Source organism: Sprattus sprattus, assembly GCF_963457725.1.
Source record: "Sprattus sprattus genome assembly, chromosome: 1".
In the NCBI taxonomy this organism is placed as follows: domain Eukaryota; kingdom Metazoa; phylum Chordata; class Actinopteri; order Clupeiformes; family Clupeidae; genus Sprattus; species Sprattus sprattus.
The window spans coordinates 75,915,415-75,939,454 of NC_137920.1; the positions used below are offsets into that span (position 1 = coordinate 75,915,415).

General features: G+C 41.2%; 3 protein-coding genes across 3 annotated transcripts; 2 read left to right on the forward strand and 1 right to left on the reverse strand.

Annotated features, from left to right (window-relative positions):
• The first annotated feature begins 340 nt into the window (after positions 1–340).
• On the forward strand, positions 341–3,189 carry prdx5 (peroxiredoxin 5). Its single transcript, XM_080852867.1, has 6 exons — positions 341–506; positions 1,679–1,813; positions 1,958–2,089; positions 2,315–2,353; positions 2,443–2,507; positions 2,895–3,189. The coding sequence occupies exons 1-6, from the start codon at positions 414–416 to the stop codon at positions 3,001–3,003; spliced, it is 573 nt and encodes a 190-aa protein (XP_080708993.1). The 5' UTR covers positions 341–413; the 3' UTR covers positions 3,004–3,189.
• A 1,305-nt stretch (positions 3,190–4,494) lies between these two features.
• On the reverse strand, positions 4,495–14,766 carry nxf1b (nuclear RNA export factor 1b). The gene is made up of 21 exons (XM_080852882.1): positions 14,619–14,766; positions 13,938–14,166; positions 13,652–13,811; positions 13,362–13,445; positions 12,986–13,090; positions 12,585–12,665; positions 12,178–12,247; positions 11,672–11,760; positions 11,366–11,473; positions 11,154–11,263; positions 7,775–7,811; positions 7,311–7,382; positions 7,068–7,123; positions 6,855–6,962; positions 6,082–6,140; positions 5,868–5,983; positions 5,740–5,782; positions 5,558–5,630; positions 5,232–5,414; positions 4,856–4,916; positions 4,495–4,703 (listed from the first exon to the last, which is right to left on the reverse strand). Exons 1-21 carry the CDS (start codon positions 14,644–14,646, stop codon positions 4,665–4,667), a joined length of 1,911 nt encoding a protein of 636 aa, XP_080709008.1. The 5' UTR covers positions 14,647–14,766; the 3' UTR covers positions 4,495–4,664.
• A 623-nt stretch (positions 14,767–15,389) lies between these two features.
• Positions 15,390–24,035, forward strand: vps11 (VPS11 core subunit of CORVET and HOPS complexes). Its single transcript, XM_080852654.1, has 16 exons — positions 15,390–15,537; positions 15,791–15,939; positions 16,035–16,170; positions 16,256–16,419; positions 16,887–17,134; positions 17,249–17,450; positions 17,997–18,148; positions 18,619–18,805; positions 18,899–19,042; positions 19,286–19,483; positions 19,864–20,025; positions 21,397–21,530; positions 21,696–21,898; positions 22,178–22,349; positions 22,814–23,036; positions 23,126–24,035. Exons 1-16 carry the CDS (start codon positions 15,396–15,398, stop codon positions 23,288–23,290), a joined length of 2,781 nt encoding a protein of 926 aa, XP_080708780.1. The 5' UTR covers positions 15,390–15,395; the 3' UTR covers positions 23,291–24,035.
• The last annotated feature ends 5 nt before the right edge of the window (positions 24,036–24,040 follow it).

Here is a 24,040-nt window from a genome sequence, read left to right on the forward strand (position 1 = left end):
GTTTAGGTCAGTAAATCCTTTATTCTACTTTATCCTTCATAACTAATACAGTCCTTTACAGTAGCACATTTGTATTTCTTTTGGTTTACTTTAATTTTAATATCTTGTTTAGGAACATTCTTTTTAAAGCTGTGTTAGGTTAAAATGATTTTCTTCAGGAAACGCTTTAGTTTATGTTCTATCTCCTCCACAGATTTCCATTTAAAGAAATGTATTAGTCCACTCTAGACCAAACACGAATCAGTTTAGTTTTGATTGAAAGCGATTATGCAAAGCCCGGAGAGGCATAGCAGGTGCAAATCATGTTCATTGGGGCGGAGCCATCCAACTTTGGGAACAACCGGTCAGACTGATGGTAGTACCGTCTCCTGTTGTGGAACCAGCGCGCATACGTCTACTGCAGATATAAACCAATGAATCCTGCAACAGCGATCCTCAGAGGGACCCGAGTCGTCCATAACATCAGACCTCTGCACACCACATTTTGCGTCAAGATGCCGATTAAGGTAGGATTCACCTGAATTCTGCAACATAATATGCTGTCATCCAAAAGTTAGCTGCGTGCGAACTTGACCTTGGCGGAAGGCACATTTCGTGTTTTGGACATTAAATGCGCTTCAAATGGGCTAGCCAACGTAACGGTTCCAAATCCTAGGCCGCCATGCTGATGTTTCCTCAATATATAGGGCTAGCTGTCACAGTTTCGGGACGAATTTAACATATTCCGTTTGTAAGGTTAAGCGCTAATTCGTGACGTTCAGTAGCTACGTTAGCGTACTGGCTGGCTAAAGGAGATACATTAGTTATAGCTAGATTATTTTACGTTGAATCATAGATTAAGTTACACAGTGCTAACCTTTGTTCGTTTTGAAATGTTATTGCCATGATGGACAATGTCAGGACGATTGCTAAAGTTAGCTAGTTGCTAACGAATTAAGCCACCATGCATCGTTTAACAGTGCATTTAACAAACACGATACTTTTATAATCTAAAAATAGTTCTTGCCGTTATATAAAGACAGTAGTTATATAGCGACCCAATTATTGTAGCATAGCTACATTATGTAAAGGGACATTATTTATGGTATCCATTTGCTATAGGAATTGCATTTGATAAGAAACGTCTTTTCAGCACATCGGGGCAAGGAATTGATGTGGCCTGCAATTTCTATGATCCATCCCTTAGTAGGCTACAGACTATTCTGGCATATCTGATAGTATTCAGTAGTATCCTTTGTTATGCGCATGTGTGTTGATATTGCCCTGTCACCGTAGCAGCGTGATTTTTATAGATGAGCAGTGCATCAATGAATGACGCCATTATACGTTTTTATCCCATCTCAGTTGCGTATCAGCTTTTAAAAACCGACCAATGGAATTATACAGTACATTCCTATCCAAAACACTTATTTTGCACTGTTGTATTGTTTTGTGTTGTGATGTATATTTTGAGTAATATGTGTAAGCACAGTGAGAGCCACTGCACCAAGACAAATTCCTTGTTTGTGCAAACTAACTTGGCCAATTAAAGCTGATTCTGATTCTGAAAAGATATTTTTGCCTTGTGAGGAAATTAAAAAGAAATGTATCAGAGTTGTAAATCATCTGTGAATTGCACCTTTAGTATTATCTACATAGCAACATCTACTTAAAACAGATTACCTCTATGTGTATTTAGGTGGGAGAGACTCTGCCTGCAGTTGAGGTCCAGGAGGGAGAGCCTGGGAACAAGGTGTCCATGGATCAGCTCTTCAAGGGGAAGAAAGGTGTGCTATTTGCTGTCCCAGGAGCCTTCACGCCAGGGTGTTCCAAGGTCTGTTCGTCTGTGACTTTCAAAAAAATACTTTATCAAAAATGACCCTTACAGATTTTTGCAGTAAGCTTACAGATATGCGTTGGTCAAGATGCATTGTTGTGATAGAGGTTTTTTTTTTTTTTTTACCATGTTGAAATTTAGACTCACCTTCCTGGGTTTGTGGAGCAAGCTGCGCAACTTAAAAGCAAAGGCATACAGGAAGTGGCCTGTGTCTCTGTAAATGACGCATTTGTCATGGCAGCTTGGGGCAAAGAACATGGAACGGATGGCAAAGTAAGTAGTGGACGAAATCAGGTCATTTATACTGGGCTGTTGGAAGGTCCCAGTGTAACACACGTAAAGCCAAGTGAACCTACGCTAGTGCTAATATTACATTTTCAGTGCTGTAACATTGTACCAGAAATATGGACATACTGTTAACTAGTGGCTAATAGCTTTGCATACTGTGACTTCTTTATTTTTGATTAATTATTAATAAGAACCTTTTTTAATCCATAGGTGAGAATGCTTGCCGATCCCACAGGAGCTTTCACAAAGGTGAGTGGCTATTTAAAGTAAACGTGTAGTTTTGATATACTGTGGAATGTACTGTTTTCTTAGTGCAGCCCTGCTTTTGCGTTATCTAGGCTGTGGATCTGTTACTGGACAGTGATCAGATTGTGCAAGCTCTTGGAAACCAAAGATCCAAAAGGTATTACCACTCTATGAATTTGTTCTCCTTTTTGTTGTTAAACATGCAGTGTTTCTCTTCTTCCATATACACAGGGAGTAAGATAACTTTAGATGATTACTACTGCAGTCATCAGGCTATGGTATTACTGTTCACAGAACTGCAAAAATCCTTCTTGCTAACTCCGTGTATCAGCTTTACCCAGAATTCCGTACTGCGTAACGACAACGTCACATCCAGTAGTGGTAGGCCTATTCTAGACCGCTTAGAGGGCGAATGCTGAATCAAATGTGTCAGTTGGATCAAGTCCAAGGCTCGAGTTTAGCAGCAGTCCACTGGGTGGCAGTCTTCATGAGCAGGCACATGGTTCCGAGTTCTCTGCTGATCCGTCTCGTCTGAATTCCTTAGGTACTCCATGCTGGTTGAAGATGGCGTGGTCAAGAAAATCAACGTGGAACCGGATGGCACAGGGCTAACCTGTAGCTTGGCAACCAACATCATGTCAGATTTGGCTTAGACCTGGCTTTACAGCCTGGTCCATAGATCACCCGACAGTATCCCTCGGAATCTAAAGTGAAAAGGAATCGAGCTGAGACGCACAATATTAATTTTTTCACATAGCTATGCAGAAACCATGTTACACAAAATATCCCTGTTTACAAAATTTATTTCTGAGACTAATAAAGTACAGCACTGTTCAAAAGTTGAGTCTCAAATGCCTTTGTTTTTTTAAAGGAAATCCATCCAACACAGGTCTAGACATTTTGAATGCTGTCAATGTAAATATTTCATTAAAAATCAGCCAGAGAAAGGTCCTCTTTTTGTCATCACTCTTGTGTTGAAATTGCACATTATGTTAGCTAATCCTAAATAATGTGAAAAGGCTCATTTATCATTATACAACCCTATTGTATATATGTTTGTGCTGCTGAAGTGTTTTGGTAGCAAGTACCTGAAACATCAGTATTTTTTGGGTTCAGCTATAGTCTAAAACTGACCAGAAATAAAGAACTTGTCAGTCTGTTATGGAGAACTTAAGACTATTACTTACAAAAGGTTACCAAGAAACTGAACATCCTAGGTTTACGTGACTTAATTCACAGAAAAGTGCAAACTGGCACTAAACGGGATCGAGAAAAGCGGGAGACCCTGGTGCACAGCTGGGTGGCAGGCCAAAAACCTCCAGTTTGAGAAACCGATACCTCACAGGTCTTCATCTGCAAGCTGTGTTAAAAACGCAAGTCATCTTCATCAGTGAAGAGACGACTCTGAAACGTTGGCTAAAAAGACCAGCATTCCAATCAAAAAGCGTATTCTGATCCTGGCAAAAACAGAAGGAGAAACTAAAAGGGCCGACCCAGGACAGAGGATGATTGGGGGTAAAAAATGACGTGTTTGGATCAGGGAGGGCAAATGGGAAAAATGCCCGGTCAAACCCAGTTGGGAAATGTGAGTGCTGATAAAGTGGGAAATTTGTACAGAGTAAAATGAATCTTACACAAGGAAGGTTATCACTCCATGTTGCAACACCATGCCATACCCTGTGAACATATCCCGCTTTATAGTAGTGCATTTAATCCTACAACAGGACTATGACCTAAAGCACTATTCCGTATAATTCAATACCTATTAAAGGAAGCAGTGGTCTGATGATATTCAGTGCGTAATAGATTGGCCAGTGCTGTCACTGGATATTAACCCTGTTGAGCTGTTGTGGGAGCAGTGTGACCATAGGGCAGAAAAAAAGCCAATCCAATTTGAGCAAAGGGTTTCCGACAGCGTGAGAGAACATTTCTATATTTGCAATTAATGAAGTGAAGTTTGAAGCACAACAGGAAAAACGAATCTAACCTATGTCTTGACTGTATAGTCTTTATTTTGCAACCAACCTGAAGGATAAAAGCATGACATTTTCTGAGTGATTCCACACTTTTGAATAGCAGTATACATGATGTAAAGATTGTTGTCAACTTTATATTGTATTAATGTATCCTTCCTCCACGGCGCTTTATAAATAACAAATATAAAAAAAGTCGGCAGAGGTTGGCACACAACATAAGATCGTTTTGATATTTTATTCATAATTCATAGTGCAAGAGGAGGTTGTAAAATTCTATTGATGCTTGTAAAAATAAATGTACATGTATGTACATTTCATGACAGAACGAGGAAACAGCTTCACTTTATAAAAGCGACATCTGGGATTTTCCCGTGAGCCTGTGGAAAAGAAAGAAAACCTGATTTAAATACATATATTTTTCCTGATGAGTACACTCATCCATAACGGCTTCTAATCATTAAGAAAACTGAACACAAATTACGCTCTCAAAACAAGATGTTTTTTGGAAAATTTAGCTTCATGCATTTACCTTAAGATCTGTAAAAATTTTAGCAGCTTTAGCAAAATCCCACTCGTTATCCAGAAGACACCTGGGGGGCGAAAGGATTGAATACATTAATCCTGTTAACTGTTTGTTGTGTTAAAAAATACAAGATGGAAACAAAGACCCATGTTTCAGAATAACCAAAAAAACAAAAGAAGTGTAAGGGTTTCGAATACACATAAGCGTTGTTTTAAAAACGGGACGCTCGAAAATGCATTGATTCCTATGGTTTGGCGCGCTTTGCGTAGGCGCACACGCAAAGCGCCGTACCATAGGAATCAATGCATTCTCTAGCGTCCCATTTTTAAAACAACGCTTATGTGTATTCGAACCCTAAGCGAGTAGGAAGCACGGGACTCACTTCTGAGACCACTCCAGGTTCATGCCCGACTGCACGGAGAAGGCGTTGAGCATTTCCTGCTGGGCGGCGGTCAGTGTGGGCACCGGGCTGCTGGAGGGGGTTGGTGCAGGAGCCACGAACGCTTTGCGGATCTCTTCCGTCGTGGCGTTTCTCACGAACATCTCGTCGTTCACTATGCACAGACTGCGGGCCAGGCCACACAGCAGAGCAGACAGATTGGTATGTTGAAAGACATGGTTGCTTGTTTGAGGAACATCTGGCATCAAGTTATAGCAGTCTAACGAGAAAACCACAAGTTTGCCTAATAGCAATTGCCAAATCCTAACCTTGAATTTCCTGCTGGTACTGCAATGAAGACACGTGAGAATGCCCTGAAGGACTCTCGACATTTACCATCCACTAGTACAAGAAAAGAAAAAAGTCGGACAAACAGTTTTACAATCGTTACTTCAATTGGAATAGGACGGAAATGTGCCTACTAAAACCTCAAGTATATATATATATTCACCTTCTTTGAACACTCCACTGACCGTGAACGACAAGAGTGTATTCTATATTGAGGAGTGAGAGACAAAAATAAGTTAGAACATTGCGTGTACACACAATGAAATGAGAGAATTTGGTATGTGAACTCACTGTAAAGGTGTTCACGTCAACGTTGAAAGAGGCAATGTCATGTTGAGTTTTGGGGAGTTCGTTCAGGAAGGCCACCACATTAAGACGTGTGTGCTTCAGGAGTCGGAATCGGGTGGCTGCACAGCAAAAAGTTTGCCAAACAGTCAGCACATACGTTTTAAATTACAGAAATAAAGAATTCATATTGTATTAAACTACGTGGGAGCGCACTTACTTGGGTCTTTCATCCTTTTCAGGTTGCGACTGTCTTTTTGGTAGTCTCCTAAAGTACATCTAAAAGAAAATATTATTAAAATATTAGAAGATTTACAGAGATGTCTATTTAAGAAACAACATGCAAAATGCACCCTCATCACAGACATCTAATACTAGTCAGAAAAATGTGAAATCGAGGTTAGGTGAGGATTAACATACATGTCTGGAGACAACCATAGTGAAAATAAATGGGCCTGAGCATGACTACAACATTAATGGCATTTTAAATTTCTAAACTGCCCCTTATGGTGGCGCTCAAAGGGAGGTTAAACATAAACAAAAAAGGTGGGCCTTACAGGAAAAGAGTGCTGGTTAGGCGTCATGCCAAAGTGAGAGCAGTGGTTCCCAAACGTTTCATGGCAGCCCCCGTTTGACAGTGAGGAAACACCAACCCCCTAACACCAGAGATCGGCACACTTATATAGCCTATTTATTTGGCTTGATTTGAGTTCTTGTTTAAAACAGATCAAGTACGGTTTTATGATTGGCTAAGTATCATGTGTGCCTGCATATGTATACGCACAACCTAAATGCAATGCTTTCTGAGACCTGAAACCTGACACACTAACATTTGTTGACAATATTACAGTCCAGCTGTAGAACCTCTGGACCTCAGAGTGTACATCAAAATGCTCATTGCCTACTCCACACTGCAACATCTTAGTGTCTTTAGAACTAAAGTAATGGTATGGAAAAGCCCCAGAGGCCTGTGGAGGAGTGAGTGACGCATACTTGGAGGGGTTCTGTCCGAAGAAGGGGATGGTCAGGGAGAAGGTGGCCGTGTCGTGGTAGGCGTCCAGGAGAGGCTGTCTGTCAGCCGAGTCATACACGCTGTAGTACCTGAGGAGTCGGGGGGGGGGGGAGAAATCAACACACTTTCACTTTCAATCATCTCCATGTGCTTAACACACACCTAGACAGAATGTGTGAAACAGGAAATCTTACTGTTGTAGGAAGACCAAGACTGGAGTCTTTATTTCCTCTGAGCCAAAGTGACTGGGCTGTACGGTGAGAAGGGAGAGATAAAAAAAAAAAAAAGTATTTATTATAAAGCAGTGGAACACTTAGATTGATATTTCTGTAAACATGTTCTATTTAATAACAGTTTCGTTTGGAGGATTTTCTTCTGTTTTTGAACGCCCTCGTCAGCAGTACTTTTTTTGGACACACAAAGCAAGCCGGCATTACCTTACACGCCGGCAGAACAGCGGGGGTCACTTCAAGGTCAAATCCAATGGGGGCAGGGAGGTCGTTTCCATCCTAGGGCACACAGGTAACTGTCAGGTAAACGTCTGGCAAACGTCAGGTAAACGTCTGGTAAACGTCAGGTAAACGTCAGGTAAACATCTGGTAAACGTCTGGTAAACGTCTGGTAAACGTCTGGTAAACGTCTGGTAAACGTCAGGTAAACGTCAGGTAATCATCTGGTAAACGTCTGGTAAACGTCTGGTAAACGTCTGGTAAACGTCTGGTAAACGTCTGGTAAACGTCAGGTAAACGTCAGGTAATCATCTGGTAAACATCAGGTAAATGTCAGAGTATCGTCCAGAGAACAGAGCCCGTCCATGCTGCTGCAGACTGACCATGATCACCCCAAGTCTCAAAGGAAATAAAGCTGGTTAATAATAAATTAGAATCAAAAATGGACATACCAGTTTAAGCAGTCTGGGGAGTCTCTCCCGAACGGCACTGTCCAACATTCAAAACACACAAGAGAGAACAAACGAAGCACAGGGTTATTACATACAGATCATGACTGATCTAGGCCTCACTGTATGCATTACATCCAGGTACTGAACCCACTGATTCCACATATTACTTCAGCCTGGGTTGTGCCAATTAGAAAATTAAAATGTCGCGTTGTGTACATGTGAAGGCACTCAAGTGTCTGAACCTAGACTGAACCTAGACTCCACCAGCAGCCCTGACCCAGAGCCTACCCCATCTACCCCTGTAGGGGATAGGCAGAGGTACCTTGGAACAGTCCCTTCCCAAAGCTCAACACTTTATGGATTTCATAGGCTTTTATGGTCACCAAAGACAAATGAGCTTTGCAATGCATCTTATTGGCACTAGAAGAGCCTATCCTGCTGTACTTTAGGAGCATAGCAGAATGTAATGATGAGCAGCTGTTCATTTGGTGATTTGGCTATGGTGTCCACAGCAAAGGAACCACAATCACTAAGCATCTATGTGTGAGCGCACACTAGAAAGACCAACCCACCACCAACTAAAGTGTAATTTTTTTTAAAAAAAACACTCACACAACAATTAAACCCAGCTGTGTTTTGCAATAAACCATCGGATGATAATTACATCATTATTCATTTTAATGGCACCTTCAGACCTGAACGTGCATGGCCGTTTACAAAAAAAATAAATCTAAGACATTTTTGCAGAGTAACTTCTACAAATTCAACACCAACCAAACTTCTTCCAAGGGCACACCCCGCCACCCACCCTCCGCATCAACCAGTACTTACCCCTCAGCGGGGCTCACCAGCATCCCCCGCAGTCTCGCAGGAGTGGGGGAAGCGTGAGGGCATGGGGGGGTGGTGACCAGTAGTGTGAGTGTGCAGCTGCCCACTCTACTATGAACCAGACAGGGCAGGTCAGGTGCACGAGCACAGAGCTGCTGCTCAAAGGGTGGGGGTGATACATAGGGCAACCTTTTCAGCAATGATTCAAATCGCTGAACGATGTTGTCCAGGCACTTTTTTAACAAATTTAAATTGAGAATGGAATCATCAGTGGGCCACCACTTGTTATGGGATCATCCAATCAGAACAATAGAAATCGATCGTGTGATTGCCCGTCACAAATGCTCGAAGATTTGCCCTACGCATCATCAGAAGTTTAAGGGGCCACTAAGCTTAAGTTTAGAAAACCTGAGATAAACCGCACATATCATGTGTGTGTGTGCACGACTTGGATCATGAGGAGGTTTGAAATGTACAATTAAGACTACACGAAGATCAGCATACGTTAGATGCTGTCTGATCTGGGACAACCGGTCCCGTCAGATCTAGGACAAGCGCAAGCGTTAGGGAGAGAACCACGAAACAGTCAAGAGAGAGTTGCCGCCGTACACTGTGGTAACTACAGATATGATAAAACTGTGCATTAAACAGAGACTCAGGCTTCTAAACTAGTTCTTAATCATTTTCCTCCAATTAGTGTCATTGTTGTGCAGATGAAACATGCAAAGAGCAGAAAGAAAATGACTGGTAAGCAAGGGTGTCGAATAAAGGTTTAATTAGTAGGAAATGAAAGGGAAAGCACACCCACATGAAGGGCAGAAAATGTTAGTGCCAAAGAGCATGCAGCACGGGACACGAGGAAGGGGGGAGGAGAACAGAACACAGCCAATCAGAATGAACCGAAATGTAACGCCAGGCATTCTCCCCAACTACAGAGCACTGTGTGCAGACTCCAAGCACTGGAGTTTTGCAATGTTTACTGGATTTGATTCCATGGACATTATAATATCCAAGGATCACAATCTACTCAGTTTCAATCTCCCACATGAATCATTACACATTCAGTATGTAATGGTCTGGAGCGTAGTGTGCCCACAGCAAGTTAAGCCTCGGCGATGCAGCCGACCGGTGCTTCAGTCAGCAGGGACAGAGGTCTGGCTGAGTCAAACTAGGAAGCCATGGTCAAGTAGAGGTGAGGGGAGGTGCAGTTCTGCCTGGTGGCACCAAGATAATTGCCCTTTTCCACGTGTGCCCTTGAGCTCAGTGCTCACTCAGGATGTTCAGGAATGGGTCCCTGACTCTCCAGTCGGCTGGTGTACCGCTCAGACTGTCTGCTCACGTCTTCTCTGTGAAGCGTGTGGATGACGCCAGTTTTTTGGCTGTGCCTGCCTTAGGTTGTCCCAGAGAATGGAGGTGGGATCTTACCCGTCAATGGCTAACCAGCCGTCTTCACTGACAAAAAAGCGTGAGGTGGATGGACAATAGCGCAGACTGGATCACTACGACAGAGGCTTAAAGAGCTGGTGTTAACAAAAGCCACTTGAGGTTTACTTCCTTGTTTGCTGGTGAAAGACGGCCTTCAAAGGCAGCGTCTTTTTTTTTTACAGGTGAAACAGGAAAAAAACACACATAATCACTTTTTGTGGGGCACACCTGAATGTGCAAATAGAAAATGGCTTCCGTTTTCAATTTTGAATGACAAAAGGTGTGTGGTGACCTCTGGAGAAGGGGGGCGTGGCCTACATAGCGTGTAAAAGGATGACACAAGCAGTTCATTCAGAGTGTGAGGCAGGGAAAACAGATGGTGATGCAATGAAAAAAAGCACAGAGTCCTATCGTTGAATATCGCTATCGCAGCACTTCCTGAGCAGAGCCCTGGGTGTAATGTACATGATGCATATTGAGGCGGAGGAGGAGGAGTGGATTTTTGGTTGGGTGCTGGAGGCAGTGGCTGGACATCGAGTGGCCATGTTAAGTTAGTATGGTCAGGGCATTTCTTACTTCCTAAAGTTTGATTTGATTTGATTTGAGAGCTGGGGCATGACGGAGGTAAACTAGCAGGTGAAAGCCGTGTGAGCGAGCGGGCTCTGTTGTTTTGGTAAACCGTGAGCCTGGCCCAGCCTTGAGGAGAAGAGAGTGCCGTGGTGATTTGAGACTTATTAGATGACACTGGTGTGACATTCTAATGTTCAAGCTATGTGCATGAGGTCTCCTTTCTGAACAATGGTGAAAAGTAGTGGAAACATTTGTGCTATATGCCGTATAAGAATGGAAGTCAGAGAACAGCATACACTACACTCATATTTAAACAATGCATTATTTTACGTCTGTGGTACCTTGCTGCTGTAACCTGCCTTACCTTTGTCTTATATGCAAATAAGAAGTGCTATTTAAAGGGGCAGTGCATTTCTTTTAATTTCCAAATCAAGGAAAAGGCAAAAGTAATAGATAAGCTAAATAAAATAGGCAAATAATAAACACAAACAACTGTCATCCTCTCATGTTTTTCACATTCCCTCAGTGGACTGAGGTCAGCTCATGCTGGACTAACCTGATGTATATGGTCTGGTCCTTAAAATGCTGACAGACGGGGTTTCCTTCCAACCACAGCTCTGCCAGTCTGAGGCCCTTCAGCTTGTCCAGTTCCCTTTCAGATCTAATCTGAACAAGCAAAAATGATTCATCAGAAACCAGCCGTAGACCAGCCGTATTCCCATGGCAACTCGGCACTATCAACGTTTTCATTCACTATAAGAGACCCACCTCATTGTGGGAGAGATTCAAAATCTTCAGGTTTGGCACCTTGGATACAATACTGGAGAAGTCGTCAAGTCGGTACAGCCTGTTGTTGCTCAGGTTTAAACACAACAGCTTTAAAGGGAAGATATTGAAGAGGAGAATGCAAATTAGGAAAGGACCAGGAAACCGCTTTTTCCATCATAGACAGATAATAAATAGTCAAGCTTGTGCGTGTTGAGGTAAATAAAAAAATATCTCTCGTTCCTTTTCAAGACATGGGATGCAAGTAGCAGAAATCTTGTTTACACTTTAACCAATGTCATGTCTCACCTCTGGAATGTTTTCTTCAATGATTTTAATAACTGCCTGCATGGAATTCTTTCTCGTCAACACAACCTCTATGTTCTGGGACACCAAGTCTGTGGGAAAGAAAGAACAGTGAGGAATATCATAAGTGAGACATTCTAATGGGGTACTACCACTGGTTAGGTGAAGCAACCTTGTAGTCGTTCTACCATCACTAATACTCCCCCAGTAATTTCTACATGGCTGCATTTATTTACAATGGATGTGGTGTTCAGGTTCTAATCAGTGAGTGCCAGCTTCTGGTTATTTGTTCTAACCTTGATTGCCTTATGCAATATAGATGCTTTGCATTGATCTAAAAATGTTTGGATTTCAAAATGATTGTAAGCCTGTAATCAGCCAACCAACCACGTAATAACAATATCACAAGGAAGTGATGATGCCAATCTATCACGATACTCATGGAACAAAGGGATACATGACCAGAAGGTAAGACCAACAACAAAAAAATATCTATAACGTGTTCTTACCAGGATCTATCCTTATATTATTCAGATCAAGAGCTTGCTGGGAGCCATCAAAACGTTTGGCCATACATTGCTGATAAGGGAGAAAGAGAAGAAATAAGACACAACACAATTCAACATGACTACATAAAACCAACCAGATCACTTTCTACTAGACACAGAATAGTACTGTCATATGTCGTACATCATCATAGCATAAATGTCACACCATCGTACTTTTAAATCCCACCTCAAAACCCATCTTTTTTATATATAAGTCCTGGTTTCTGTTTTTTTATTTTTATTTCTTTTCTGTATTGTTTTTGTATGCACTGTTTTAAATTGCTATTGTGACCCTGTTAAGCACCTTGAGACATCTTTGTATGTGAAAGTGTGCTATACAAATAAAATGCATTAATATTATTATTTACCTTTAAGTGTTCCAGATCTTCTGGCTTTAACTCCGTGGTGATGAAGGCAGGGGGAGTACACGGACTCATCAGAACATTCACCTGGAGAGGACACAACGTCTCGTTAAAGTGAAAGTGAAAGTGAAAGTCCTCTCTATGGCAGAGGTGGTGTAGACACACACACTCTGAAATTCACCTCTGCATTTAACCCTTCCGGGAAGTGACACACACACACACACAGTGAAGTGAGGTTACACACTAACCCGGAGCAGTGAGCTGCCTTTGCCCGCGCCCGGGGAACAGTGATCGGGGTTAGGTGCCTTGCTCAAGGGCACTTCAAACATGCATCTATGCTAAACAATATTTCCTTTCAAAAAAGAGGAGAGAAACATGCAACAGCTGTAGTCATAAAACGGACGTACCTTGTAGCCTTCTTTATCTGTGATCTTTCGTGAGACTTTTGCCAAAGCACTTGCAGTTGTGGAATCCTCAATATAGAACATAGCTCTATGGCCATCTATATGATACTGTGGACACAAGAGGAGGACTTGCCATCATTAGCAATTAGGGACAAATCCTTTAAATGAAACACTCATATTCATACGACACATAAACGAATGTCATAGCGATGAAATAATTGCAAAAATAATGAACGTTAGAAAATATGATAAATGAACTATTATTATGCACTACATTTTCATTTCCGGATATTATTTGGTTCCCTTGATGTCAATTTGGTATTGCGTTTCCAATAGCAACATTAACCATAACATTTGAATAAGGGTGACAAAGACTTACATGAACAGGAAGAAAAGGCACAGAGCACAGATTCCGTAGTGCTGTCAGCAGCCACTCCTTGTCGTACTTTTTACCATGTGGTATCTGAGGAAAAATGATAGGTCTGACATCAGCCAGGCCAATGCCTTGCACTCGTCACAGATAAAAACAAATAAACTGGCCTTGGTCAGTATAGACAAAATGTCTTTGATATGTCATGAAACAGATTACAGCTAGTGACATAACAAGTACAGCTAAATCCCTTGATGGCATTTAAACAAAATAACTTTTAAGGGTTAGCTAAAACTCACACTCATTTTAAACCACTTTTTGCTGTCATTTCTTCCCCCTCCTCCTCCTCCACCTCCTCCTCTTCCACCACCTCCTCCTTGTCTGCCTCGGTATGCACCACCGCCTCCTCCATCCCCTCCTCTTCGGCGATTCCGGCCATTTGCCCTTCCATACGGGTTACTACAACAATAAACAAGATTTTCAAAACTGGCTGGCAAGGGTTTATGCTGACAAAACAAACAAGTCACTCAAAAATACAAACAACACAATGCAAGTGTAAAGTTCCGAAAACACACACACACTCACAATCTACGCTGTGAACTGTCATCTTGTGAACCATCATCCATCATGGCTATGTCGGCATCGTTTTCTTCAAACCTTCCCTTGGACCCAGTACCAGCGGCCCCACCGTGTCCTCCGCGATGCCTCGATTTTGAAAACTGTTCACTGTATACGGGCGCCCTGAACGGTCCCCTGCCTTTCCGTGTACGATGCTTTGGACCTGGACCTCCGGCTCCGGCTCGATCGTCATGATCTGGAGCACATAAAAATGGCCCAGATGAGGCATGTTGTGATATTTCACACATCAAAGTATTTGTGCAATGTTACTGTGCGGCAAATCAGAATACATACGATTAAATACGTCGGTGCTTTACTAAGTAACATTTGCCTGCATGGACACTTCTGAAAGTGCACGCATGAACACCAAGCATTACTAGCTAGCAAACAGACACAGGCTATCTGCAAGCTGTATTAAAGTACGACTACACGAAAGGCCTCCAACGTTAACCATCTGTTGATGTTTTGGTAGCCTGTTGTAACTGTTTGGCCAATGAATTGCTTAATATGGTGAACATAACAAGTGGTCCACTCAAAGCGGTTCAAGTCATATATATTGACCAACTCAACAAAGTTAACAAAACGTGGAGCGCTAACTAGCGCCAGTTAGCTACTGAACAACTCATGCATGATAGCTAGCATTCTTACCATTGTGGTAACGCGAATCATCAACCATTGTCGTTAGTTTTTGGACGTCCTCGCCTGGGGATTGGTTCGTGGCCAGTGACTATGGCTGATGTGTTACAACCATATGTGTTGATGTGATGTTTATAAACGTTTAAAATTATTTCACCAAATAGCTGTAGGAACAAATGCCCTAGCTCGGTTTCTTTGAAAGCTAGCTATTGCTAACTAGCTCAAAGTGAGTAACCGATTGGACATGCGCATTACAAACTGATGCCATGGACATGTTCGAAGTGATTGTGACATGCGCAGTCTACAACATGAAAGGACATGTATCGGTTCGTCTCTGACTGCTCAGTATATAAGGCATACCTGGCAAACGTCAAACCTTTAAACTTAGCGTTATATTTGTATCCTAGCCCGCCCCATGAATTGCTATGGCTAGAGCACACGCCGGGCTTTTACCATACTGGTAAAGGCCTGTACACAACTGAAAAGTTACATATGTAACCGGGCCTGCTGTCAACGAGTCGTTCATGAACACACTAGGGATCTCCTCCCTCTTTCACACGTTCAGAGAAAACACGATAGTTGCCTTAATTTTGACACTACTTCGTACTGATGTGACACATTTTCAAAGGGATTATGCCTTACTTGTTCTATATATGGAACAACTTTGATTTAAAAAGCCCCTTCCATTAGTTCCGGGACTTATTTACTTGACAGACACCCCCCACTCCCTTGTCCATCATATGACCTACGTTTTTGCATCACATGACGAATAGCACTGAATGAGGAAAGATGGCTGCGTTCTTACAGTGGAGGCGATTTGTGTTTTTTGATAAAGAAACAGTAAAGGACCCTGGAGAAAATGGCAAGAATTTCATGTTACCAATCGGAATATCGGCTTGTGATTCTGGGCGAGGTCACATTGTACTCGGAGATATCCTTTTATTCAAAACGAATAAACAAAACATTTGTTTACTGTTAGCTGATTAGCAATGTATGTGACGTTAGCTAGGAAATGTTACTTGTGCAGCAACGATGACAGTGAAGAAATGGCAACTTAATTGTTACGGTTCCACTTTTTGTTGCCAATTACCTGTTCAGATACTCAACTGTTAGAAATAAAGTTTAATCGTGTCAGTCTTTTATGGTGCAAAACCTGTGGTTTGTCCTTTACTAACATTGTGCACATATGGAGGGTCAGATTTGGTTTTTGACACGATCCTTGCAGTTGACGTCTTTTCAAGCTTACAAACTTCGTGTGACACACCTTTATCAGCTGAAGCAACACAGCATCTTGGTGTCTGTTGGCCAGGATGAACAGGGGATAAATCCTCTCGTAAGTGCTTTTTCATCAGTCATGCAACTTAGTTCAAAAGGGGAAAAAATTATCATGTTAAGCAGTTTACAATGCTGTATTGTGTCATATTTTAGGTGAAGGTATGGAATTTAGACAAGAGGGACAGTGGAAATCCTTTGTGTACACGGATATTCCCAGCCATCCCTGGAAACAAACCTACAGAGGTGTCCTGCCTTAGCGTGCATGAAAATCTCAACTTCATGGCTATTGGTAAGTATTAGTATTAATACGAATCAGTGTAAGGCAGTGGTGCACTGATGATCAACAACTTTTCTGTCATGCTGTGTCTTTGAAGGCTTTACGGATGGCAGCGTGGTTCTGACCAAAGGAGATATCACCAGGGATAGGCACAGTAAAACCCTGACTCTTCATGAGGGCACCTGCCCAATCACAGGTCTTGCCTTTCGCCAGGCTGGCAAGGTCACCCATCTGTTTGTTGCCACCCTTGAGAAGGTTCAGGTATGGTAAAGCTCTGACATGACATGTAAAAAATAACCAATGTACAATTACCCCAGCAACCATATTTATTTATTTCACCCTCACTGTATAACCGTCATACACATAGCGCATAGCATTTATTTATTCCTGCTCTTCCACTTTGCACTATTGTATATATACTCCTTGTATATACTTTTTTAGACTTATTGGACTGTTGGCCATTGCACTGTTGTATTGTATTGTCTTGCACTGTTGTATTGTTTTGCATTGTTGTATTGTTTTGTTTTGTGTTGTGTTGTATATTTTGAGGAATATGTGTAAGCACAGTGAGAGCCACTGCACCAAGACAAATTCCTTGTTTGTGCAAACTAACTTGGCCAATAAAAGCTGATTCTGATTCTGATTATATCTGCTGCTCCACTCTCTCCAACTGTAAAAAGGTTCCCCTGATAACAGAGCTCTCACTGCTTTTATGTTTATATCATCAGTGCTACACCCTGTCGGTGAAGGAGTACCCAAAACTGGAGCTGGACACACACGGCTGTGGGCTACGCTGTTCCGCACTAACAGACCCCTCGCAGGACTCTCAGTTCATTGTGGCCGGAGATGACTGCGTTTACCTCTACCAGCCAGATGAGCGGGGGCCCTGTTTCGCCTTCGACGGACATAAGCTCCTGGCTCACTGGCACAGGGGTTATCTGTTGCTACTCACTCGAGATGCAAAGTCACCCAATAAGTACGTAGAATCACTCGCTTTTGGTCATTTTTTTCCCACATTACTATTTTGTGTAATAAATGCATTACGATGATGTACACATACTAAACATTAGAGGCATGTATTTCCTTACAGACCAGAATTTGCAAGCAGAGAGACCTCTCCAACTGAAAAGCAAGTTTTGACCATCTACGATCTGGACAACAAGTTTATAGCTTACAGTGCTGCATTTGATGACATCATTGACGTGATGGCAGAATGGGGCTCTTTCTATGTACTGACCCGAGATGGAAAGATATTCGTTTTGCAAGAGAAAGACACGCAGACCAAACTGGAGGTGAGACAAATAAATAGGACAAATAGTGATAATAATAATAATTCATTTTATTTTTTATGCACTTTTCATATAAAAGAATCTCAGCGTGACTGAGTATAGTATAGTGAAGTTATAGTAAATAGTGACTGAGCCATGATGGTTTTTAAACACCTGTTATATGCTATATTTTGTATGCAGAGGTGGGTAGGAATGTGTTGCATTTGCTACTGTTACAGTGCAGAATACTTTCTTCCTCTTACGTAAGTACATGTATGATACATTTTTATGATGCATTCTTTTGATGGGCACTTTTACTTCTACTTCAGTCATTATTATTATTATAATAAAGAAACAATACTTTCACTTGAGTACAGCGTTTGCGTTCTCTACCCACCTCTGTGTATGCCATCATTTGTGCCCTCCTGAAGTGTTGCCAAGAGCTCCTCCAACACCTATGGTTGATTGCAGTTTATGTGTCGGTTGATCCTGAATTTATAAATCATTTCTTTTCAGTGTGTTGCTTACAGAATAATCCTTAACTACTATGACGTCTTGGATTGTTTGTAGATGTTGTTCAAGAAGAACCTTTTTGTGATGGCCATTAACCTGGCCAAGAGTCAGCACTTGGACAATGATGGCCTGTCGGAAATCTTCAGGCAATATGGAGACCATCTCTACATTAAAGGAGACCACGACGGAGCCATCCAACAGTATATCCGGTATGAAACATGAAACAATTATGTTGGTTATTACAGTTTTGTAGGGTTACTTTCTAAAGCAAGTATTAGCTGTGCTATTTTTGGCGTTTTCCAGGCAGGTTTGTTGGCTGTTAACTAAATTGCTCTGTTGATACTCCTTGCTGCCTCTAATATATATTTTAGACTGATGAAACCTTCACCAAAACTAATAAACAGTACAGATACATATGAATGATTCCTGATTCTCATCATGAACAATATTTATTAGAGCATAGTTTCACCCCTTTTATTTAAAAAGTCTAGGGGTGGTGAATTTACAACATGTGGCTTTTTAGTCATGAAGCACAAAAGTCCCCTCTGGTAGACACTGGGAGTTCCGTACAACGTATGATGTCACAATAAAATGATTGATTCAGGATTTTTAATGAGCTTCCTGTATAATTAGCAAAGCATGTGATTTGTGTGCTAATATAAGCACGTGTCCTCTTTAGCACAATAGGAAAGCTTGAACCTTCCTATGTGATCCGCAAATTCCTTGATGCACAGAGGATCCACAACCTGACCGCATACCTACAGGCCTTGCACAGACAATCACTCCCGAATGCTGACCACACCACACTCCTACTCAACTGCTATACTAAACTAAAGGACAGCTCCAAACTAGAGGAGTTCATAAAGGTATGTTAATAAACTGTATCCTTCAAAAGGTAACATAAAATCAGGCACAATCTAGCCTCTAAACTTGCGTCTTCCTGTTTTTTGTCGTCAAAGAGCAGTGAAAGTGAAGTCCACTTTGACGTGGAGATTGCCATCAAGGTACTCCGTCAAGCTGGCTATCACAGTCATGCTGTGTTCTTGGCAGAGAGGCACATGCATCATGAATGGTATTTGAAGATTCAGCTTGAGGATCTCAAGGTAACAGAAACCATGGCTGCATGTACCAGGGACTATATACTTTGTTTATGTTTTTCACTGATGCTGTAAAATGGCTGTGGTTGATTAAAGGTTTTCTTTTCAAAAAATCACATGGAAAGTTCCACAATGTAAACATTACCCTTTTATTGTTTTATCCTTTTAAATGTTGAAAATGTCTATAAAACGTGCTGTTGGGAATAACGGCACGATTTCTTTCTTCGTGTCGGATCAAAACTACTTCAGAACTATCAAGAGGCTCTGCGTTACATTGGCCGGCTCCCATTTGAGCAGGCTGAGAGCAACATGAAGCGCTATGGCAAAACCCTGATGCTCCATGTTCCTGAGGACACCACTCTCCTGCTGAAGGGCCTGTGCACGGACTACCACCCCAGCCAGGACACCTCTGACCGGGACCATACAAGTAGAGCTTCAATCAGTAAGGTAAGAGGAAAGAGTTTATTCATTTTAGTTCAGTTTTACAATTTACTTACTATTTATTTATTTATGTTTATTTGAAAAGGGACAGTGTACATTGATAAACATTTCCCAGAAAATGTAAATGCACCGGAATTAGCTTGGTTAGCTAGTTTTCATCCGTTGTCCCTTGGCATGGCATGACAGAGAGATATGGAAATAAAAGAAAGAAAGAATAATACAAAATTATATAATTAAAAGAAATAATCAAAAAAATATAAAAAAGATAAGCAACAGTTTGACAAAACAGTGCAGTTTGAGAAAACATATTGGTATCGTTTGTGAGCTCCACGTAACCTTTGAAATGACTGCTTGACAAACGACCTGTCTTCCTACCCACTAACCAGGCCAGTCCTGAGGAGTTCATACCCATATTTGCGAACAACCCACGGGAACTGAAAGCCTTCCTGGAGCACATGATTGAGGTGGAGCCCATGTCGTCACAGGGTGTGTATGACACGCTGCTGGAACTACGCCTGCAGGACTGGGCTCATGAGCAGAACCCTGAGGTATTTATTTATTCTTTATTTCAAACACCAAGTTCCATATAAAGTAACAGACATACAATTATAAAACAATTAAAATAGAGAAAAAACAAAAAGATACAACACACATAATACAGTGCATTAAAAAGTATGAAGACTTTTGTGCCAATGTCGTCTTAAGTTCGAGGTAAATCGATACAACAGCTCTTTAGAGGGTTGACCAGAGCCTCTACTATGCAGTTCTCAGACTTGTCCAGTCGACACTTTGTTCAGAGTGGGGCTTCTTAGGGCACCATATGGAGGAGGAGTGCAAGTTAAGTCTTGGGTTACAGGGCGTGGCACTGGGCACAAGCTCAGGTATGCTGCTCTGGAACCAACCTTATGATGACGTCAAATGTGCTTCAACTGTAGCCAGCTTCAAATCTAGACACAACTGTTCTCAGATGCTTTTTGTCCGATCTCATGCACTCTACTTTTTATTTATGTACTTTTGTATTTATTCTTTTTCTTTATTTTTCATAAGAGCTGTTATGGTGCACTTTAGATCTGGAAGTAGACCTCTAGTCGTTCCCGACAGGGAACTGAAGTGTCAGGCTCACGGTTAAGCCATGTGGGCTATTGATCTTTGGTTCTCTAGTTGGTGGTCTGAAAGTGATAAACACAGTCTGGGTTACTTCCACAGTGTTTTTATTTCTATTGTAATGCACTTTGTACGTCATTTTAATTAGGTTTCATTCTATTTTATTGACATTATATGTTCTTTTGATTATGCTCTTTGCTTCCATTTTAATCTCTTCCCTTGTCTTTATTTTTCCTCTCGATGTTCCTTTTGCTCTTATTTATTTTTAGTATTATTATTATTTTTAGTTGCCTCTGTGGTATGAAATGTGCTTTAGAAATAAACTTGCCTTGCTTTGCCTTGTGGAGAGCGCCTTTCACTGGTGCCGCTTGGCAACCAGGGCATGGGATCATCTTCTGAAAGCATCTGACCTTCAGAACTTCAGAAGCATCTGACCTTCAGAATCTGTTCATGAAACTGCTGAGAGTTACTTTCCCTAAGGAATGTGACAGACGACAGCATGCTTTATGAGTGTGCTTACAATGATCTTTCCTTAAGAGATCAGTTCTTGCTTTTTGGCTCCTATACTGATAGCTGTGTGTATCATAATATAGTTGGTTAGGAGTCTAGTTGATGACACTCAAGTTTCCTCACATTTTGAGGCTGGTTTCAGTGCTGAAATGCTTCTTTCCTTTTTATTTGTATTTGCTTTGGAGATATGGCATTATTGTTCCCCCCCCCCCCCCCCCCCCCCCCAACAATAGCAATAGCATTTGAATCTATGGACCAGATGTGTGTGTAGCATTATGCAAGTTTTGTTGTTTTCTCTCTTGCAGAAGAAGAAAGTCCTGCAGGGGGCAGCATTGTCCTTACTGAGAAGCGACAACACTGTTTTTGACAAGGCACTTGTCCTCTGTCAAATGCACAATTTCAAAGAAGGAATTCTCTATCTGTATGAAAAGGGCAAGCTGTAAGTGTCATCATGTTTATATTTTAGATATACTATATTTTAAATCCACTGTTAGAATGTAAGAAACAGCAAGATTGTGTAGACATATAGACATCACACTAGAATGATCAGTTGTGTTAACGTGGTTTGTGTATATTTTAAGAATATTGTACGTTTTTCTTCAAGGTACCAGCAGATTATGCACTACCACATGCAAAATGAAGAGTATGGGAAAGTGGTTGAAGCATGTAAGCGCTTTGGAGATCAGGAGGTTTGCTTGTGGGAGCAGGCCTTGGGTTACTTCGCACGTAAAGAGGAAGACTGCAAAGCTTACATCAGTGAGGTTTTGCAGCACATTGACCAAAATAACCTAATGCCTCCTCTCCTTGGTGAGTTGACTGTCTGGACCAGAGAGTCCACCCCCACTTAATTATTATAAAAATGATCCCCTAATGTTATCTGTAATGTATGTTTTTTTTGGTTCTGTTTTACATCTTTTTTTTTTTTACAAAGGCCTAAAAACCTATCTTTTTTCAAAAGCTTTCTGCTAATTAATGTTCATTGTTGTTATTTTATATGTATATGTAGCACTTTGAGATTTGTAAAATGTAAAGTGCAATGCAAATAAAATGTATTATTATTATTATTATTATTATCTTTTTTTCCAGTGGTGCAAACGTTGGCTCATAATTCAACGGCCACCCTTTCCGTGATCAAGGACTACCTCATCAACAAGCTCCAGAGAGAGAGTCTGCAGATTGAGGAGGATGACCGCAAGATTCGGCAGTACCGGGAGGAAACTGCCCACCTTAGATCTGAAATACAGGAGCTGAAAAGCAGGTGTGTGTGTCTTTTCAGAAATACGTGAGATCTGATCATGAAAAGTGTACAGAGCTTTTAGGTACTTCTTAAAACATAATACTAATGTTGGTAACTTGCTTCAGCAAGAACAGGCTCTGGGGAAGTAGGACAACTATCTGATTATGTACATTTGAGTAGTAGGAAAAACAACAACAAAACAACAACAAAAAAACACCCATTATTCAGTTTGTAAGGTATACTTTTATGTTTCTTTTTATTATCTGTTTTTATTTCTTTCTTTTTATTTAACTATTATTTGGTTACTTTATTATTATTATTATTATTATTATATTGGGCAGGGGGCAGGATGAAAATGTTTGCTGTGTATTTTTCTGGTGTTATTCAATTCGATGTGACTTGCAAACTGAAAATCGATAAATACATTGTTTAAAAAAAAAAAAAAAGTGTACAGAGACGTAACTGGCCCGATTTTGCATCGACAGCGCAAAGATCTTCCAGAAGACCAAGTGCAGCATGTGCAACAGCCCACTTGAGCTCCCTTCAGTGCACTTCCTGTGTGGTCATTCGTTTCACCAGCACTGCTTCGAGAGCTATGCTGAAAGCGAGGCGGAGTGTCCCACTTGCACACCAGAGAACCGAAAGGTCATGGACATGCTACGAGCTCAGGACCAAAAAAGGGACCTGCACGATCATTTCAATAGACAGGTACCACTGCTCCCTCTAAGGTCATTGGTTCTTTGGCTTTGGCTTTTTGCTGTGTGAACATTGATAGCATTTTTTGTTCTGATTCACAGCTACGATGTTCAAACGACGGATTCTCAGTGGTGGCTGATTACTTTGGCCGTGGAGTGTTTAACAAACTCACCTTGATCACTGATCCCCCTGGCAAGGCCATGGCAGGAAATCTGGAAGCTGACCTGCAGCGTGATCTTCTCATTCACACCAAGAGAAATGCATGAGAACTGACTAGAAGACATTATTTTCTACGCTTACTATGGTGTAAGGCACGCTGGAAGTCATGTTATGTTCTCCCACACAAATCACACAACTAAGAATGACCTTTGTGCACGATTTGTATCTACACCAAATACCATGCTAAAACTAGTGTATACAACCACAACAAACACAGATGAGGAGATACAATCTCTCACATTACCAAACAAACGATAACGGCATCATTGTGGTATTTGTGTTGTATTTCTGAAGTTGTAACTAACAAATATAACTGTAATTATTGTTTTGTTTGTTCCTTGTAGGTATATGTTTCTTCGTTGTATATTATATCCAGCTATTAGTATTAATAATTAATTGTAAAGAAATCCATGGAAATGCATCATCAGACTAATAAAATTAAGTTTTTCAGTTAGATGCATTTGTGCCTTAGTGAAGAGCTCCACATCCACAATGACATCATATTCAGAAAACTGTGGAGTTATGAAGCCCCTATAAATTTAAAGTTGTGTTCACCGTTGTGTGGTGAAGTTATTAAAAGCAGACAAACTAAGAATTGACCCTGATCTTGCTCAAAGCATAAATGTCTGCTTTGTGTACTCAGATGTTGTGTCCCTATAACTTTAACTTTGGGGCTATGGAGGCTCTAAGAATTTATATAATGAATTGTCTAAGAGAGGAACTTAGTGTCAGAATGAAACTGGATTCACATGTGGTGCTGCTAGTTGGTACTGCTTTGAATCATGCACGAAAAGTTA